Genomic DNA, 21,445 nt, shown 5'->3' with positions numbered 1-21,445 from the left:
CCCAAAATTAAGGTAAAGGAATCAAAGCCATTACAGAATCTACATTTATCCTCAAAGAAGAAAATATCATAGAATGCCACATTAAATTTGACAAGTTTAAGGAGTTTACAGAAACATACCTGAGTGAAGCTGAATTTTGCCAATAACACCTTCTACCAACCCCAGACAAATGGGATTCCAGGCAAGAAGTAGATCAGTAGCTAAAATAAAATAAGAAGCAATCATGAAAACATATTCATCAGAAAACATATTAAAACAGTATCTTTATAGAGAACAAACTAGTGGTTACCAGTGAGGAGAGGGAAGGGAGGAGGGGCAATATAAGGGTGAGGGAGTGGGAGGTACAAACTGTTGGGTGTAAGATAGACTCAAGGATGTATTTTACAACACGGTGAATATAGCCAATATTTTCTAATAACTGTAAATGGAAAGTAACTTTTAAAATTGTATTAAAATTTTTAAAAAGAAATGTCACAGGAATGTCACAAGACGATTTAAAAAAAAACGCTATCTTTAGCAGTATATTAAAAAATGATCCGCTTTCCAAAAGAGCAGTTTTCAACACCCAGAACTGAATACATTACTATCGAGCACTTTGTGGACAAGTATTAATTCAGACCTGAATAAGCCTTCTAATATACGGACAGTTATGGGGAGATAACTGAAATTCTAAAACTCTACTCAGATGCGAGGCAGTACTCTGGCGCCCTGCAGTGGAGGAAGGAGGCTGGTACACTACAAGAGGGCAAACAAGAGGAGTTATCCAAGGTGCTGTCGCCATGGCCAGTCCCAGATCCAAAGACAAGGCCTGAGAAACCACCACAGAGATGTGCACTTACTGAATCACACTCTGGAAAATACCCTTTCCCAAAGAAGCTAACACCAAGCAAAGAAACCCAGAAAGCAAGTGCTCTTTTATGTGACTTCTATGGAAAAAACAATAGGAATTGCTTCCATTTATACTGAGTGCCTAATATGTGCCAGGCATCCAATCAGGGTTCCTCATCTGAACCACAGAGCAAGACAATGATTTGGATGACTGTTTTCTCAATTCTCCCAAGGATGGTACATAGTTTGTACCATTCTAGGCACACAGAAGAGAAGCTAATTCATTACATACAAAGGATGCCTGAGGACATTAGGGCATAATTCTGTTGTGGAACCCAGGCTACAAAAGGCTGTTATATCCATGGAGATAAAGGTAACATTAGTGGTGGTTCAATAGCAGGAAAAAATTAGCAAGAATGAAAACAGCATTTCTCTTAGCAGAAAATTAAAATTACATTTTAGTTATTACCATTTAAATTCTATTTTAATGAAATGTATAATCAATCTGTAACACATGTGGGTAATTACAGAAGAGTTTTGACTATTGTATCTTGAACGTCTCTGTTAATGATACATTCAATGGGAGGCAAAAAAAAGTTACCTTCTGTTTTTATTTCAAGAATTAAAGTAAAATAGGGAATTAATTTTTTTAAAGGCTGTTATACACATTATCATTTCTAACCCTAACAATTCTATGAGTTAGGTATTAGGAGTCCCAATTCACAGATGAGGAAATGGAGCCTTAGAAAAGTAAAGTGGCCATGTCATACAACGGATCAAGGGCAGAGCTGCAATTCAAAGCCAGGTCTGCATGACTCATGGCCTGTGCTCTTAACCATCCAACTACAGTGCCTCCCTCAGAATTTATATATGGAACTAATCAGTAAGACAATATTTACATTTTAAATAACATGCATTCTTATTATAAATACTGTATAAAATTGGAAAAAATATTTTATCACTTCCATCCCGCCACCCAGAGATAACATTATTTTGCTACATTTCACATATGTCTGTGTGCATATCCAACTGCAATATTGCAAACACAACACTGTATGTTAATTTTTCTTATACCATTTTGTATTTTCTCACATCTTTAAAATATTCTCCAAAATTATAACTTCATGGCTAATTTTCCACTTAAGGAAGCACCTCCTCACTCTTGGACATTTAAGTGATTTCCAATTTTTCTCTATTATAAACAATAATGATCAATGATGAACATTATTCAAATACTTTATTTCCCTAATTAATAGCTTTAGAACAGTTCCTAGGAATGAAATTAATAGGTGAAAACATAAAAAAAAAAATGAAAGCTTTCAAATATTACCAAAGTGCTTTCTGCAAAGGTTATACACCAAGTTAGATTTCTGCCAGAAGCATATGAAAATGCTTCTTATGCTTTGCCATCATTTAGAATTTCTTTTTAAATTTTGCTAATTTGATGGTATCCATTGCCTAAATGATGTTTATTTTCTTTTCATTGCTGGTAAGATTAAACATTTAATTATAAAACTGACTGCTTATGTTTCTTCTTCTATGATTTTCTTATTCATATCCTCTAACAATTTTTCTTTATGTTCCTTATTGATTTACGAGTTCTTTTTATATTAAGAACATCAACTCTTTGATATGTTTGTAAATATTTTCAGTTTTAAATTTTTATACAAATCTGTTTTTTCATTATTTTTTCGCTTATCATATTATCTAAGTTGTTCCTTACCCATTATCAATTATGTATTTATTAATTTTACCTCTTTGTTAATTTATAAAAATCTAACTCTAACTCTGGAATTCATGTTGGTGTACAAACTAAAAATACCCTGATTTCTTTTCAAATAACCAGAATCCCTGTCAGGCAGGCCAAATCTCAACATCTGCCAACACAGGTGCCCCTGCTAAGGAAACAGCTCCAGCTACTCATAACCCCACCCTGACTTCAGATGAACAACCACAGTTTTAAGACTCTATCCCTTGGGTTTCAGATGAGCTCTAGGAATATGGAGGAGGATGAAAAAGTTAGAGCTAAAACAGTCATGGACAGTTACATGGAGGAAGTGGAACTTCAAGCATAAGGAAATCAGAAAGAAAAATAATGCAGCAGAAAGAAAGTACAAGGTTTGTTTTGGAAACTGTCCCTTCACTGGGGAAACACTTATCAAGTACCTTCCAAGAACCAGGCACTGTTATCAGGCTAAGATATAAAAATAAAGGAGCAAACAGTATAGATCAGAAGACCAATGAGTATCGTTAGTATGGTGGAGATCTTTATTGATAAGACTGGAAAAAGTAAACTGAGGCCAATAAGGAGAGACCTGAATAAAAGACTAATGAGCCTTACTTCCTGGAGGCCTTGGCAGGCAGACAATGACAAAAGTAAAACAAGACTGCAGCCAGGGATTAGGTGACAGCACTGAACGGGGGTGGAGACTGCGAGCAGGGAAAGGAGTTAGAAGGTTATTTATCACAAGAGCCTTGGCTTGAAAGGATATGGTAGCTTGGGGAGCAGGGTGGGCAGTAGGTGAAGAATGTACAAAAGGAGATTAACATGAAACACCCCAAAGGAAGCTACACAAAGGACAGGAAGAGGGTGAATTTTGAAATGACAGTGAAACGTCTATCTTCTCTTGAGAGGGATAAGATGAGGACATAGCTGAGTAAGAAGGAGGAAGGAAGAAAAAGCAGGCTATACAGCAGCAGGAGAAAAGGTGGGCGAGAACCTCCTAACTCAGTAACACCCTTTTGCACCTTTGGCATTTTGAACCATGTGACTATAGTAGCCATTCAAGAAAATTAAAATTTCACTTAAAAAAAACCTATAAAGATGACTAAGTTTTGCGGTCTAACGACTAAAAATAATAGTCACTGGGACTTCCCTGGTGGTCCAGTGGTTGAGACTCTGCGCTCCCAATGCAGGGGGGCCGGGTTCGACCCCTGGCCAGGGAACTAGATCCCGCGTGCCGCAACTAAAAAAAAAAAGATCCCGCGTGCCGCAACTAAGACCTGGCACAAATAAATAAATAAATAAATAAATAAATAAAAATAATAGTCACTAATAATCTTTGAGGTTATTTGAGAGAGAACTAGTTAGGCCATTAAGACTGAGTTCATGATAGGGTGGTCAAGGAGAAATGTCTAGGCATAAAAACCAGGAGCTATTTAAGGAGGAAAAGAAAACAAAATGAAATCAAAAGTACAGGTGTAAAAGTTAACCTTGGAAATGAAAGATATTACTTTCTTCTAAGTCTAGAAGAAAAGATGAAAAGGCTAAATATAGAAATGGAGATGAGAAGCAGATGGATGTATCGTATGGCCTTGACTCAGTAAAAATAGGAGTCAAAGTCATCTTTGCTTTAGCGGGGGAAGGACAAGAGGCAGAACAAGAGGAGTACCAGACGCTTGGTGCGGGGAGGGGAATCCAGAAAGCCAGTTTGCAAATGTTCTGTGTGTACTTGAAAAGCACATATATTTCCTTAGTGTTTTCAAGAAAAAGGGTGTCAATTCAATCCGTTGGTGGGTCATTATATCAATTTTGTACAACGAGACCAGCACTAACAGCAAAGAAACAGGAAAGAGAAAAACTGTACCATGTAAGGGGAAACACTTCACAAAACTCTTGCTTCTGAAGTTATAGGTATATACATATATGTCTGTTCAAGTCATGCTTTTAAAAGTATTTCTTACTTCAAACATTTGAATACACTATTCAACTCTGGGGTGAGGGCTCATTATCAACTTTATTAATTATTTTATTCAACTGCTCTATGTACTTGCTAATGTTTTGACTGCTTAGCCTAATACTTTGACAGCGTTCTTTTTTTTTAAATCTCATGCTTTGTGTACTCTTCCTTCTTAATTTTTGCCTCATATTTTTTCAGACTATGTTGTCAGGCACATACAGATTCAGGATTATTATATCTTCCTGGTGAATTGCTCCATTTATCAGGACGTAATAACTGCCTTTATTTCAAATAATGCTCTTTGCCCTAAAGTCTAGTTTGTCTAACATTGATATTGTAAAAGAAATACATTAGGCATGAAAAAAATACATAGAACATTGTTAATCCAGTCATATGTCTTCTCCGACCCCCCAGAGCCTGAGAAACAAAGTCCAAATTCCTTGGAAAGGCTCTCAAGGCCCAGCGTGGGCTCCTCCTGTCTACCCTCCTCCCGCCTCCCCACCCCAGCATCCTTGTCTTCCTACAGTCATCCAGAAGTGTGCACAGGCTGGGCCTGGAATGCTGCTCCCCACCCACTTCGGCATGCTGTCCATTCCAGACTCAGAACAAGGGTCACTGGTGTTCCCTGACACATTCCCCATTCCACCCACCCGGCAGAACTGATCAGGTTCTCTTTTGTGATCCCCCTGAACCCTGCTCGTATACGCATCGTGGCATCTCATTTTGGTTTAATGCACCTAATTACTGACTTGCCTGTCTCCCTGACTGAACAGGAAGCTCATCAAGAACAGAAAATTCATGGAGACCTGATCTCATTTAGCTTTATGCCCCAAGTGCATGATATACAGCAGGCTCCAAATGCTGAACAGACAAATGAGCGAACGACACAGAATGGAGAAGCAGGCTGGAGTCAGATAATTTGCACTGAATCACATTAGAAGGGTTCAGTATTTGAAGTAACAAAGTTAAAGTCATCTGCTCTATTTCAAATAAAGATATCATGACTGGCAGAGGTAATGTGTCCAATATTAACTACACAGCTTGTTAAAATCAAAACCCCATATCCCACTCTCAGTCCAGGGCTCTATCCTACCTCTAACACCATAAGTTTCCCTACCATGTGTAACTACTAAGATATAATACTCTCATTTTAAGTTCGTAGGGGGCTTTCAGCTCACCACCATCATTCCAGCCACACAAGCCAGAACCTGGGAGACATTCAAAATGCTTTCTTCCTGGGAGTTCCCTGGTGACCTAGTGGTTAGGATTCCAGATTTTCACTGCTGTGGCGTGGGTTCAGTCCCTGGTTGAGGAACTGAGATCCCACAAGCTGCATGATGCGGCCAAAAAAAAAAAAACAGCTTTCTTCCTCACCAAGTCCTGTTGATTCTACCTCCTCATATCTGATGAATGTTTCACTTCTCTCCATCCCCGTGGCCACTATCCTTGTCCAGAGCCAAGACCTCCTCCATCTAGATCATGAGAAAAGCCCTGGGCAGGCCCACATGCAGCAGACTGTATAACACATAACAGGCACTCAAATATCTACTGAATGCAAGGAGGACTCTAAACAGTTTGGTACTGTAAGCCCTTAAGGTAAAAGGCAGGAAGCTGTAAGAATGAGGCTGAAAAACTAAACAGGGACCAACTCAGTAGGACCACAGGCAGTAAATTCAGGAGACATTTCCTCCAGAGAGGGCAGATTTGCATTTGAGATTGAACACTGGGGCTAGTATGCAGAGGATGGATGGGAGAAGGCAAGCCTAAAGCCAGAGATCCAGGTGACAGGAGTGTGCACGAGGGTGACCTGGTTCCAAATCTGCAACTGGAAGGCTGGACAGAGTCAAGAGATTCTGAGTGACATGGGCACAGCCTGCGTTCCATGTCCTGAGTGAAAAGTCCCAGCTCTACTGCAGTCTTGGAACCCCTTACAACTTCAGGTCCCTCTTTCATAAGTGGGAATTCCATCTAACTTACAGGATTTTTATGAGGATTAAATGGAAGAATTATGTGAAAGTACCCAGCACAATGCCTGGCACATAAATGTTCAATAACTTTTAGCTCAAGTTGGGAAATGTGTATATGCATTTAAAATTTCAGGTTCCTAGCACTCACTAAATCTCTCTATAGATTTTTATTTCAAGGGTCTACATACGGCTTTTTATTTAAAAAGGAAAGGATAAAAAAGGAAAAACCCAACTTCGATTGTTTTTTACATTAAATCTTAAGGCCATAATCCCTAAAAGCCTTCTGAGAGTAATAAATGTTTTATGAAAATATCTCAATGCTTAGATATGCCCCCCAAATTCTGTTTCTTCAGAATGTGAAACAGATACAGGGCTCTGATGCAGCTCAAAATTAGGCACGCAGAAACAGTCCTAGCAACCCAATTCAGGTCCAAATGGCAAATCAAGCATAACTGCCAGCTTCCTCCCCTCCCCTAAAGTCCCCTACACTGGAGAGGGGAAATCTAGAAGCAGTAGAGTCTAAATGAAGGTTAAAATATACTTGGGAAAAAGACACAGACATCAGTAGACTTTAGTTATATACATGAAAATAAGTACTAGGGTCCTAAGTTTTGAGAAACCATAGAAGAACAAAAAACAGAATGGGTAGCTTTTAATCAGCAACAGAAAGACATCTGATAAAAATTCATACCATCCAGAAAATTAAAAAAATTTTAAAGTAAAAATAAAATTCATAGCATCCTACGGAACACAGTAAAAGGTGATAGAACAAAAAAACTGAGAAAAGCACAATAAATGGAAAACATGAATAAAAGGTGAAAATAACTCATAATATATTAATAATTATAATAAATGTAAAGTTTCAACTTACCAATTAAAAGACAGACTATTAAGTCTCGACTCTTCTATCGGTTTATTTAATTCTAGGCCTATTTTGTTTACCACTGTATGCCTGCAGCCTAGCACAGTGTCTGACACAACAGGGACTCATTCAATAGTTATTGAACCAAATCATAAACGATGAGCATGTGATTTCTCACAACGAAAGACTTAACTAAAAATTCTGGGAAACTTTAAATTATCTTAAAATCTCTAGCAGGTGCCCACAGCTTCTCACACCAATATAGCGAGAAGCCAGTGGAGGAAGGCCTGAAATAGGCTATATATAACGGGCACAAGAAGGGAGGCTGAGTGTGTCTTTTTGAGCCGCTATGACTTTATGCCTGGTACAGTTCCTGGCACACAACAGACACTTCAAAATATGTGTGTATTTTTTAATCTGTTACTCTTCATTAAGGAGATAAAAATAAATAAAAGCATTAGCAGAGTGTTTGTATAGAGGACATGTATGAACCATACTGGTCTCGGCATATGTAGCAACTATGCTTAGTAATCGACACTCTGTCACCATTATTAATGCCTACTCCGGAGGCAGAAGGCATTGGAATGACAGGGAGAATGGCCAGTGGGCTTGTCCCTTCCCTCCACAAAGAAGAGCCATGTAATTGATCTGCTCCAACAAACATATTGCTTTCTAATCCTTCCTTCGAAAGGTATATTCCAATGTGGCACACAATTTCAAAAGAGAGACATTTGAAGTTTGCAAATAGGTTTTAAAATTTAGGATTATCAAGGTTATCTAGTAAAGAGTAGAGCTGCTTACAAATTACAAAAGCATAGTATTTTAGAAATAATGCCAAATTTTAATTAGTGAAACCATTAAAGTAACATACACCCAAAGACATAAGTAGTTTGTCATAAGCTCAATTGTTTGACCCATTAGGTCAACATTTCCACTCTTATTTCAGATCCATTTGGCAGGACATGGCTTCTATTTTCATATGCCCTCTTCTTCCTGGTACACAGAAAACAAGTGATTAAGTACTGTGTGCCTGCAGAGAGCATGACTCACTCATTCCAAGAGCCCAGAGTGATGGCGCTCCCTCAGCCCAAGAACAAACCTGGGTTTTGCACAGCTGCTGAAGTTTACAGGCAGTTTCACTTGTGTCAAAAAAAAAAAAAAAAAGGTGCTAGTGTATGCATACATAATCAGACCCAAGTTTCATTTCCTGCTAAAGACAAAAGGACATTATGGCTCTGAAAAGACAATTACCAACACCAAAGTCAAACAGATGAGGAAAAGGGTTCTACAATGAGGAACTAAAAGTTCCAATGGTTAGCTCATCCATACTTAAATTCTCAAAATTTAATTAGGCCAGAAAAAAAGGTTAAGGAATAATTTGATTCAGATGCCATCTTATAAATGCAAAATTTGATACATGTTTCTCTGAACTCTCCAATAGTAATTATTTTCCAGCATTCAGCAAGCTAAAGAGCTAATCCACTTTAGAAGTTCCAGCGGCTGCTGCTTTCCCAGTGTGAACTCCAGCTCAACGGTCCTGGATCCCGGCTGCTCAACATCACCATCTGGGAGCTTTACAAATACTGATGCCTGGGCCCCATCCTCGAGTCTGACTGTTGGGTTACGGTGGGACCCAGGCACAAGTATTTTGTAAATCTCCCCCAGGTGATTCTAAAGAACAGCCAGGTTGAGAATTACAGGTCGAAGTGATTATAGGTTACTAGTTGGAACCTGCATTAGTAGCTTTAGTTTTATCCTACCTGAGTGATTCAAAGATGACGCCTGTGCCGTGGACAGCTTGAAACTCTTTCACGTAATTAAGAACCATAAACTGAATAAAGAGTTCATAATATATAGTGAATAAGCAAAAAGTTGGTGTAAGCTAGTATAAAAAAATACGTTTAAAAAAATAACCCTAAGGGAAAAAAAAAAACCCTAAGAATAGTTAAAAGATGAGATATACTACCTAGGAAAGGGATCCTAAGAATTTCTAGACTTTTCTATTAAAACTGGGATCTGGCTTCCCTGGTGGCGCAGTGGTTGAGAGTCCGCCTGCCTATGCAGGGTACGCGGGTTCGTGCCCCGGTCCGAGAAGATCCCACGTGCCGCGGAGCAGCTGGGGCCGTGAGCCATGGCCGCTGAGCCTGTGCGTCCAGAGCCTGTGCTCCGGAACGGGAGAGGCCACAACAGTGAGAGGCCAGCGTACCGCAAAAAACAAACAAACAAACAAACAAAAACTGGGATCTAATTACAGTGCAGCATGAAGGATATTAGAAATTGTTTTTTGGGCAGAAAACCTAAATAGACATATCTCCAAATAAGACATACAGGTGGCCAATAGGAACATGAAAAGATGCTCAACATCACTAATTATGAGAGAAATGCAAATCAAAACTACAACGAGGTGCCACCTCACACTGGTCAGAATGGCCATCATTAAAAAGTCTACAAATAACAAATGTTGGAGAGGGTGTGGAAAAAAGGGAACCCTCCTACACTGTTGATGGGAATGTAGACTGGTGCAGCCATTATGGAAAACAGTATGGAGGTTCCTCAGAAAACTAAAAATAGAGTTGCCATATGAGCTAGCAATCCACTCCTGGGCATATACCCAGATAAAACTATAATTCAAAAGGATACATACACCCCTATGTTCATAGCAGCACTATTTACAATAGCCAAGACATGGAAACAACCTGAATGTCCATTGACAGATGAATGTATAAAGAAGATGTGGTATATATATACATAACAGATTACTCAGCCATAAAAGAATGAAATAAAGCCATTTGCAGCAATATGAATGGACTTAGAGATTATCATACTAAGTGAAGTAAGTCAGAAAGAAAAAGACAAATACCATATGATATCACATATATGGAATCTAAAATACAACACAAGTGAACATATCTATGAAACAGAAACAGACAGACATAGAGAACAGACTTGTGGTTGCCAAGGGAGAGCAGGTTGGGGAGAAGGAAGGATTGGGAGTGTGCGATTAGCAGATGCAAACTAATATACATAAGATGGATAAACAACAAGGTCCTACTGTATAGCACAGGGAACTATATTCAATGTCCTGTGATAGGACTTCCCTGGTGACGCAGCGGTTAAGAATCCGCCTGCCAATGCAGGGGACACGGGTTCAATCCCTGGTCGGGGAAGATCCCACATGCCACGGAGCAACTAAGCCCGTGTGCCACAACTACTGAGCCTGCACTCTAGAGCCTGTGAGCCACAACTATTGAGGCCGTGTGCCTAGAGCCCGTGCTCGCAACAAGAGAAGCCACTGCAACGAGAAGCCCGTGCACAGCAACAGAGTAGCCCAAGCTCGCCACAACTAGAGAAAGCCCACGCGCAGCAACAAAGACCCAACTCAGGGACTTCCCTCGTGGCTCAGTGGTTAAGAATCTGCCTGCCAACGCAGGGGACACGGTTTTGGTCCCTGGTCCGGGAAGATCCCACATGCTACGGAGCAACTGAGCCCTTGCGCCACAACTGCCGGGCCTGCACTCTAGAGCCCGCCAGCCACAAGTAGTGAAGCCACATGCCTAGAGCCTGTGCTCTGCAACAAGAGAAGCCACTGCAATGAGTGGCCCGCGCACCGCAACAAAGAGTAGCCCCCGCTCAACACAACTAGAGAAAGCCCGCACAGCAACGAAGACCCAATGCAGCCATTAATTAATTAATTAATTTTAAAAAAAGACCCAACGGCAGCCAAAATAAATAAATAAATCTTTAGAATAAGACAAGAGAAAGAAATAGGATTCTGAAAGCTAAATAAGAGCACAGGTGAGCTAACAGTTGGTATTTTCCTTAACTCATTTTAGAGCCGGTAACTGAGATGCATAAAATTAGCACTTCGAACATAAAATAGATGCAACCTTTGTCTCTGTTGGCGTTTAAATAGTTTCCTAGCTTTTCCTGAAAACTCTGTTCGAAACTTACTCTCTTCCATCTAGGATCGTCTGTATAGTCATTCTGATACCATAGGTCCTTACCAACAAAAAGCTCTACCTTCAAACACACCATCAGGTCTAGGATGTGCCATTTTAATTGCCCTCAAATGTAGAACTGCTTCTAGATCAAACGAGGGCCACAGCAGAGTGTCCTGTGGGGTGGGAGGTACAGGGGAGAACCTGTACTATTTCAGTCTGGCCAGTTAGGCACTATTCATTCTCATAAACTTTTTTCTTTTTCTTTTTTTTTTTTTTGAGTACTTAATTAGAACCAAGGCAATGTGCATACAAAGTTATTTCTGGCAAGGCAAGGCAAAAAATATATATACCCATTAAAGTCCACTAGTCACACGGCCAGTTTCTCCCAGGACTTTCCACTCTTAAATAAGACAGAAACAATCACAGACAATTTACAGCTGGCAGGAACTTCAGAGAATCAAATAAAAGAACTCCTTTCTTCCCATTTCTTTATGAGGAAGAAAAACAGATTTTCACTACCTTGGGAAAAAACAGAGACTTTGAACTTCAAGACCCAGCTCAAATCTCCCACAGAACTCAGCTCTATCACAGTATCTGTCGCTCTAGAATCCTCTGTATGCCTTTCCCTTGTTGGACCACTACCTGGGTTATAGGGTAGAGACAGTATTTTATCCATCTTTTTACCTTGGCACAATGCCTCGCAGACAGATCTTCAATAAATGTTTGTTGAAATAATAAATAAATGACTTCACAGAATTTCAGACTTAATATAATTTGGAAGGAGAAAGGAATAGAATACTAAATTAGTCGTCAGGGCGGAGGGCTGCTTCTTTGAGAAAAGGGAGTATTTGAAAGGTGCAAAGGGGGATAAATGCAATAGCTACTAGAGGTGAATCCTGGAGGTCAAGAAGAACAACTGCCCAGAGGGAGACTAGCAAACTAGAAACTCTGCCAAACTCTTTGGTCTACCCACCACAACTGTTCCCTGGGGGAGGGGAGGGTTATTATGCTGGAAATAGGGAGAAGAATGTTTATATCTGGCATAAAAGCAATGTATAATGACACCATGAAGCATCATTAATATTATACACGCAAACTACTAAAATTAAGAGCATTGTGGCATGTTTAAAATGTCCCAACACTTCAGTTACATGTTAGGACTATTTCAAATTATATATGTTGACCATGGCAGAAACTGGAATTTGAAGTTTAGTACAAGTAAAAAGAGGTTTCAAAGAATAATATTCATAAATTTTCATAACGAAAAATTAATGTACTTTAAATGTATTTTTAAATATCCCACTATGAAGTTGAAGAAATTCAAGGTTAAATGTGGAAGAATCTGCAATTAAAATGCGGTAGCTTAAAAAGAAAAAAAAACAGGGAACACTGACCTAAATCAACCTGTACTTCCCTCAACAGCCTTACCAAAAAGTTGGCAGGAGTGGATGCTTTTTTGTGAATGAGAGCAGTTCCTTTAAGGGTCTCACAGCAACCAGAAAATGAGTCATCTTAACAGAGCATGGGATTTAATTAAGATACTACCAGTATGTGTTCTGATAGTACTATGAGGCTAAATGTGCAGTGCTCACCCTCACTTTTTAAATACTACTTAAATATTACTTAATGTATTATCAACAGCTACTGATAATAAAGTAATGTATTATTTCTCTATTTTGGTAAACATACTCTAATTCAAATATTCTTCTCAGCTCGTTTATGGTCGTCTGACACATATGATTATAACTTAGCCCAGCTAATGAGTAATTTGTTACAGGTTCTATGAGATTGCTGTTACTTCTCAGGTTTGTGTTTGCAAGACTAGATTTTAAAAGTTTATATTTTAAAACATATTTGAACAGGAATAGAACAGTTTACAAAAAGGTTTACAGAGAGATAGTAATGCAGCTTATAAAGATCTAACACATTTAAATCCCCATAAAACCACATCAAGGTCAGACTATGGCTCTGAGAATGCACTGAATCAATACTATAGCCAAATTAGTTCGATTTTCCGATAGTCTAGTATCTATCTGCAAATACATCAGCTAATTTTGTCATAAATCATAAGAACCAAAATCAGCCAACAATCTTTTTTTTTGTTGGCATAGGGCCAGTTAGAGAAAAATAAAAATGTCTTTGGGTCTCATTTATTTTCATTAAAAAAAGAAAAGATTTATTGAATCCCACAGAATTAAAAGTTAGATTCCCCCGTTTCCTGAATAAAACGACAATGAGAAATTAGCACATTTTTTAAAGTTGGTAAGAGATGCAGCGTTTTAGTCTTCTGTTCTTATGTTCTTCATTTAATCCTTCCAACAACCTCTTTGCTGCTCAAGATACACAGAGTCAACCAGAAACTAGAATTATTTCAATTCATTCAATACAATTTTTACAGATGACTTGCAGTGGGCCAGGTGCTAGGGATATAATAATGAATCTACATCTCCTTCTCCCTGCTTGGGCTGAGTTAGGCTGGGCAGGTGGGATAAGGGGAAGCCGTGCTGCTGGGCATCCTGGAGCAGCACCAAAGTAGCCATGTTCCGAAAAGACCAAGCTGTCAGGGCACCTTTGTTTCTGGCACCTGCATGCTCTATCTTAAAGGCCTGGATACTGCCTCTCCTCTGAAGCCAGCCTTTGGCAAGTCCTGGCCTCTGCTGGCATGGCCAGAACACAAGCATCTAGGAATCAGCGATGCTACAAAGTCCCTCCCCTCTTCAGAAGTGGTTGCCCTGAAGACTTTTTCTCCTCCATTCCCTCTCTGCTTTATGTGCTCTGAAAGGATGTCTGTGAAACTGGATCTGGAACTGGATCTGGAACTCTTGCAAAGTTAGACTGAGAAGGCTTCAGGTTGCTCATCACTGGCTGAAATAGTTCCCATCCAGTACATATCAGTGTTTCTGCTCCAAGATCTTCCCTCTATATATTCCCTCCACAACCTGCAAATGTTCTAAAAACTTAAGAAGAGAAAACTTACCAACTGACCGTAACTGGAAAAACGAGTCAACCTATTATATAACGATATTCCCTGTAACTATATAACTAGTTTTGCAAGAAAAGAGTGAGGACAGGTGAAAGGTCAAAGAACAAACCAATAGTCCCATCATTAGCCTTTTCATTCTACATAGATCCTTCCTCAACGTGCATACTTTGACATTTCAGAGGCTATTTTATTCTCTACATAGGCTACACTATAATGACTATGACAGCTAAATACATTTCAGATATTACCCATAAAAATATAAATCCTACAACTTTGTGGTCAAGAAGGTAGAAAGGTTTATAAAACATTTTTGTCAATATTGAGAAAAACTTGGCTTTGGAGTCAATATGGGGTTAGAAGTCTGGCTCTCCCTCTTATTCTTTGAACTTGGACAAATTACTTCTCTGTGCCTGTAAGATAATAATAAAACCCCTCCGCCTAAGTTTTATTGTGGGGATGACATGAAACAGTACACATAAAGGGCTTAGAACAGTGTCTGGTTCAGAAAAATGCTTAGTAAATAAAAGCTGTTGTTATTAGCTACTATTAATCTCAGTTCACAAAGCAGACAATATGCACAAAAACTTCCCTCTAGCTGTAAAACCTGATTCCAAAAATTGTCATCATTCACCCTACAAAGACTATCTTTTTTTTTTAAGCCAAAGAAAGGGGGAAATTTTTTGGAAAGATGTGTTTTGTATCTTGCATGCATAACAATAAATGTTCACAAAATAAGTTTACAGATCTGTTCAATCCAACTGCTAGCCTGTTAGAAATATAAAATATGGGGTAAGAAGTGTTCAAGGTATAAAAGTGGTAAGCCATTTTAAAGAAACTGAAAACTAAAGACACTAGGGGAAAAAAACTGGTTATTCAACAGCAACAAAAATGGTTAAAAGATTTTCATAATATATTTAATAACTAATTTTTAAATTAAAATGCCCTATTACATTTTGTCATGGTAAGCGGTGAATTTTTAGCAAACATGATTTTTTTAAAAGGTAAAGTTAAAAGATTTTTTCAAAGTAAATACCAAATAACACAAAAGTCTAAACTGGATATAGTTGCATAAAATATGATTCCGCAAAACAGATAAAAGTTCTATTTAGATTTCAATTCTGTAACTAATTTCTCATTCAAAAAAGTTTTCATATGACATATTAAAAATAATTTCATTATCAAAAAATAACTAAGAAAAACAGGAATGCATTTTTATGTTTCTGTACATTCTGATAACTAGCATCCCCCTCCAAAAACTGTTCACTGGTATGTATCATTCAGTGTTTCGTCTCTCTCTAAATAGTTTACATGCTTATGAATGTTATGTGTATGACAGATGCTCTACCATCTTTTCGTGGTCAGTCTCAGAATAGAATGAAGCAATACGCAGCAGTAAATTATATAACACTGTCCTATCAGACAAAGCTACAAGGACAAGTGGAAGCAGTTTTAAGATTAAAGAGATAAGACCATATCACCCTTGCTCAACAGTGGACTATATTATATTGCTTTTTAAGTCTTTAAATTACAGCCCTTATTCTCAGATAGTGAAACTCCACTCTCAAGAGATGACTGAATGTTTACACAGTGCTTTATCATCTTCCCTGGTTGAAAATAAAACAGTCTAAATATTTTCCTCTGCTGGTCATTACCCTGCAAGAGATATAAGCATCCACCAAAAAAGCAGTTCTAAGTATGAATACAGACACTCACTAACCTTAAAAAAATGGAAAGCCAGAAAAAATACTCAACTACTTAGAAGAAAAAATTTAAACAATGTTAAAGAAGAAAATACGGAATACCATCACAAAGATTTTTTTTTTAAATGACGTTAAATCAGATAGAAAAACAACGTAAATGGAAATGCACCTTTCCTCACATTTATTTCCTTATCCAGCTGGACAGAGATTTTCCACCTAAATTAGAAGACGTTTAAAACAGGGCCTAAAATGAGTAATAAGCATAACACAACATGCTATATTTGTGGCAATGATAGTATTGAGAGAAAACCTGGACTTAAATTTAATTCGGCTCAACTCAACCAAAAATGCCTTCTGTGTCCTAAGCACTCTAAAGCTCAGAGACACCAAGAGGAGTAGAACGTGGTCCTTGCCTTGAGGAATGCTCTCTCCACTGGGGAAGAAGGAAGCAAACTATTATTATATGATACAGTCAGGGCTATAACTAACGTGTGTACCAAGCGTCTAAAGCACCTGGAAACACAAAAAGGTGACCAATAATTCTGCCCCAGGAATGCAGGCTATGGTGAGCACAGAGTAGGGGTGGCATCTGAACTGGGTCTTACAAAATAAACTAGGCAGGAAAAGAGACTGACAGTAACAAACATTCCAGACCAAGGAAATGGTCGCTTTAGACTTAAATATCAATACTGATCCTTCTGATGCCACTAGAAGAAAAGTCCTGTTTCAAGTTGCCACAAACATAAAAATCACAAGGCTCACAGGCTTTTTTGGTCTTATGGTACTGCCCTTTAGAAAGAAAAGGACTTGGCCAGTAATTTATTCAGTTGAATAACCAGTAAGAAACTATGAACGATTTTAAATGCTTTCATTACAAACAATAGCAAAACTGGCTGTAAAAGCAGAGGGAGATGATCCAATAAAATGGAGAATTTTAAATAAGTCTACAGAAAAAGACCTGGAAAACATTTAACAATTAAATGCCATTATTCCATAGGCATTCTTTAGAAAGGCTCTTGAGTATTGGATAGGATAAACTATTTGGTAAAGTCAGGTGTGTGAGATTCTTTATTCATTGGCTATATGTACTTGAACACCTGAAGATCAAAAACAGGCTGTTCTGAAAGATGATGGCCTCTTCCTTCCTCTATATTTTTGGTCTGCTTTAGTCTGTGGTAGGCTGTATCCTAAGAAGTGTGATAAAATTAATTGCAAAGGCTACAACCATTTTATTCAGAAAAAAGTTAATTTGCCTTCTGATATGGACTTTGGATATATAAACAGTAATTCAAACCACATGGCTTAATCCAAAATCTAGGCCCAGGTTTCCCTGTGAATATTCCTTCAAGGCTTAAGCCTGTAGCATGATCATCTGAGCTTCAGCTCAGATGGTTGGGTTTAAGTATCCTTCCACTGAAAGGTAAGCTACTAGCCAGCACCCTAGAAGAGTTGACTTACTTCTCTTGAGGGGAGCAACTTATCCCTAAAGCTGTTAGGACTGGACAGGTTCCTGTGTACGAGAAATGAACACAAACCAAACAGAATGACACATAATTCATTTAAAGCCATCTATTCAGAGGACTCCTGGGACCTTACCTCCTTCCATGTAATTCCACCAGCTTGGTTCATCTCTGTCAATCTTAGAGGCTAAGAGAAAGGAGAGAGTAGCCCTAGAAATGGAGACAACCACATCCACCTCTATCTACATATGCTTCAATTCACTGTCCCAATACACAGGTGACCTAGAGATTTCCTGAGTGTTTTTGATGAAACACATCAATTCTTGTCCTCAAAGAGGTACACTGAACAAACACTTAAATTGGCAGTTTCAAAAACATTTCATTATGTACAAGGACCAAAAAGTCCAACCCTCATTTTATAGCTGAGGAAATGAAGTACAGAAAAGTGTTCTGTCCAATGAGTTAGAGGTGATGTCAAGTTCCATCCAGCTGCCATAGTTAATTTTAAGCTCTTAAGAATCCAAAGAGTCGGCTCTTTGACAGCCTGGGGAATTTTGCAATCTACTTTTCTTCAGTCTGCACTTGAAGCCTTATCCAAACATTGTGGGTGGGGCGAGGGGAGAAAGACCAGGCAAATGATCAAATCAGGAAAAACAGGGAGAAGAGAATGACTGGAGACCGGCCAAAATTAGCCTATCTACAACACCTCCTGTCTCAAGATTATCAAAGAACCTTATCTGGGTGCAGTAGTTTCTCTTCCATTCTGAATAGAGGAAATAAAATGTAATAGCAAGAAAATACATCCAAAACCTAGAAAAAAAAAATAAGTTCTTCACTGCTCTAGCAAATCAACGAGCAGGCCTTCCTAGGCAAGCAGTGGGACGGGCCAGAAAGTGTTCTGGGGGCCAATTCTACTCTCTGTGACCTCAGTCAAGTTACTCAACCTTTCACACCTGTCTCCTCACCTGAGAAAGAGGATATCACCTCACCACCTGCTTTGTAAGGTTGTTGTGAGGACTGGGAATAATATATTAAGGGACCAGATCCTTGGAAACCCTCCTATAAATGGTAACCGCTGTGATGTATATGAAAAGTTCGTTTGTGCCTTTCATACTTTCCAATTCATATCACGTAAATTCCTTTGTCTAGATTACATATAAGAATTACAAGTAAACTTGAAATGCTCTGGCTATTTCCTTCAAGAACTCTGTTCTCTTACTTCTCCTAAAATGAAAGATCTGCAGTGATTAGGAAAAAGGACTGGCAACCTCAAAGGGGGAGGTGCTCCGGGGCCCCCTCAAGGGAAACCGCCCCCCCCGGACTGTCAGCTCTCTGAGGGCAGCGACTGCCCTGTTTAACTCACCACTGTGACCTAGTTTTCCTAATGCAGACTAATCGTTGTAGACTTAGACATCTCATGACAGCTTACATGACACCCAAACATGGACCCACAAGAGTGTATCTCACAATACTGAGCCACACAAAAATATTAAAAGTTGAATATTACGATACAGTTTAACTGTAATACTAAAATTTTAAAAAAAAAGGCGCTGTAAATCGAGTGCCTATGAGGTAACCAGAATGAAGTCACGCCTTTAATGATAAAGGACCACCAGAAACAGATAGATGTCCACAGGCACTGAAGCTCCGGCAGGATGTTCCACTGAACTGGCGCGATCGCCTCTGGCCTGAGATCAGGATTCGAACCCAGAACTTGTCCCGAAGGACGGGCAGAGGCCACTCCAGAGAGGAAGAGGCCTTTAAGGCCAGGCGCACCTCGCTCGAACTTTCTGGTGGGCGCCGGCCCGACCCCGACTGCGGGCGGCTCGACTCACGTCCCCTCTCCCGAGCAGCGGAGCAGATCGCGACGCGGAAGCGCGCTCGGAGGGACGAGGGTCGCCAGTCCTTTGTCCCCCGCAGAGGGGCAGGGGCGACGGCAGCGCTCCCTCCTCTCAGGAAATAATGACAGACCGCGCGCCCTCGCTCGAGCCCGCCCCGCCCCGCCCGCCAGGGCCGCAGGAGGCGCCAGATCCGCAGCCCCCGGCCGAGGCGCCCCGGCCGCGCCCCCTCCTCGCTCCCCGCCCGCCCAGGGCGACCCCGTGCCGCCAGCCTCACCCGGTCGGAGATGGAGGCTGCCGTCGCGGCGGCTGCACCACAGCGCGCGTTCGTCCTGCTGCAGGATGTAGTGGTCCTTGGCTTGGAAGAGCTCCATGCCGGCCCCGGACACCAAGGGAGGCGGCGGCGGCCCGGGCGCGCCAGCGGCTCTGCAGCCCCGCGACCCCGCGACCCCAGAGGCGGCGGTTCGCGCGGGGCGTCCTCGTCGGCCGGGGCCGCCAGAGCCCGCGCTTCGGGGAGCGCCGGCTGAGGGAGCACCCCCGGCTGCCAGACCCGCGGGAAGAGAACGCGCCCCGGCGGCGGCGGCGGCGGCGGCGGCCTTGGGAGGCCTCTCCCCCCGGCTCCGCCCCTTGATCGGCCCCGCCCCCGCTCCCCTCATGGCTCCGCCCCCTGCCCCACCCCTTCCCCCGCTTCTCCCCTGACTTCTCCCAGGCTCCACCCCCTCCCCGTCTCCTCCCCGCTTCTCTCTCCTTTCCGTTCCTCTTCCTGCCCATTCCCGCCGCCTTCTTCTCCAGCTTTTCCTGGGTTTCTCCGCCTGGTTCCTCCCCCGAGGCTCTTCCTCCTCCCTCTTCTCTCTCCATCCAAGCCCCCTCCTCCTCCTCCCGCTCTTTCCAGGCCCCGCCCCTGGCGGGCCCGCTTTCCCAGCCCCGGGAATTGCGGGCAGAACACCGGCCTGGATGAGACAGACTGGCCGCCTTACTGCCCTGCGGCCTTTGGAGCAGAAGCCCACTTCTGGGGCCTCCCCTCCCATGCCAGCAGGTTATTCGTTACTTTCACCAGCCCTGAGAAAAGCCAGGCCGACTCCCTAAATCCAGCCTGACCGCCCCCCCCCCCGCCCTCTTCCCCCGGGCCTGTACTGCCCGCAGAGACCCAGACTAGGAGAGCTGGGAAATGCGACCTAAGGGGCTGGTTGCAGGGGTCTGTCGCCAGCCAGGCTCTCCACAGAGCTGGGGCGTCTTCTGTTTGGGAATTTCCTCTTAGAACCTTGCAACATTTGACAACAGCAAACATTCAATAAATGCACATCAACGAGAAGCATGTAACAATAGAAATTAAACAAGTATTACCAGCACGGGGCTCAAAATAACGAGAAGGAAGAGAGCAAAGTCCATAAGCTATCATGTCCCGAATTAAGCAGGACGCATGTGAGAAGACAATAAAATGTCAAGGAAGTAAAAGGGGTCTAGTTTGACAAGGATAAGATGGCTGGAAAACCTCTTGTGGAAGGAGGAAGCCCTCCCAAGTATCTTCGAGCTATCTTGAAAGGCCAGGTGGTATGTTGAACAGAATGGGGCTTGAGAGTCAGGACCCCAGTTCCAGGCCCCACGCCAGGGGTGATCTAGCTGTGTGATCTTGGGAAAGTCTCTTGGTCTCAGATTGCGGTTGAACTAAATGACCTTTAATTCCACTCCCAGTTTTATGAGTAAATGAATCTTTCTACTCCTGTCTCCTGCCTTTTCTAATGCCTTAGAAAGGAAGAAGGAAAAAACAAACAAACAAACAAAAACGAGGTAGAAGACAAGAAAAGCAAGGCAATGCTTTTAACTTTCTGCTAGATAAGAGTGAGAGGGCCCAAAAGCAGGAAGGAGTTCCACATTACTAATTATTCCAGCCCACACTGGTTTCTCAGTTGAATTTCCATAGCACAGGAAGTCCCATGATGACAAACTGTCCTGGAATCTGTGATAAGTACTATGCCTTTTGGACTGCCCAGACATCTCAACCTAAAGGTCAATAGGAGCAATTACTATGGCAAATGAGGCGAGTTGGACAAAGAAGATAATGGCAATAAGATGGTGGAAAGAAGATTCAGTGGAGCCATCAGTTTCGGATTTATTGTTGAATTCAGCCGTGTGTTGACTTTCCTTAGCAAAAATGAAGAGATAATGAGAAAGTCTTATGAAGACAG

The 21,445-nt window shown here is 41.1% G+C and overlaps 1 protein-coding gene across 3 annotated transcripts in view; it reads right to left on the bottom strand.

Annotated features, from left to right (window-relative positions):
• The window catches only part of INPP5F (inositol polyphosphate-5-phosphatase F), a 92,554-nt gene extending 72,702 nt beyond the window's left edge, over nt 1-19,852 (bottom strand). For 2 of the 3 annotated variants that reach the window (XM_022568602.3, XM_089898240.1), the window contains exons 1-2: nt 19,537-19,850; nt 120-200 (exon numbers count right to left, since the gene is read on the bottom strand). In XM_022568602.3, coding sequence (XP_022424310.1) covers nt 120-200; nt 19,537-19,633 — 178 coding nt within the window. In that variant the 5' untranslated portion in view covers nt 19,634-19,850. Of the gene's footprint in view, nt 1-119; nt 201-19,536 lie in introns of all 3 variants that reach the window. The other variant, XM_089898241.1, reaches the window with a different exon arrangement.
• Nucleotides 19,853-21,445: the final 1,593 nt, after the last annotated feature.

The sequence above is a fragment of the Delphinapterus leucas genome, chromosome 16 (genome assembly GCF_059928025.1).
Source record: "Delphinapterus leucas isolate spDelLeu-1000000601 "Yukka" chromosome 16, BTC_Dleu_Yukka2, whole genome shotgun sequence".
Lineage (NCBI taxonomy): Eukaryota > Metazoa > Chordata > Mammalia > Artiodactyla > Monodontidae > Delphinapterus > Delphinapterus leucas.
The sequence above is the reverse complement of the archived record's forward strand: the minus strand, read 5'-3'. Positions and strand labels throughout refer to the sequence as shown.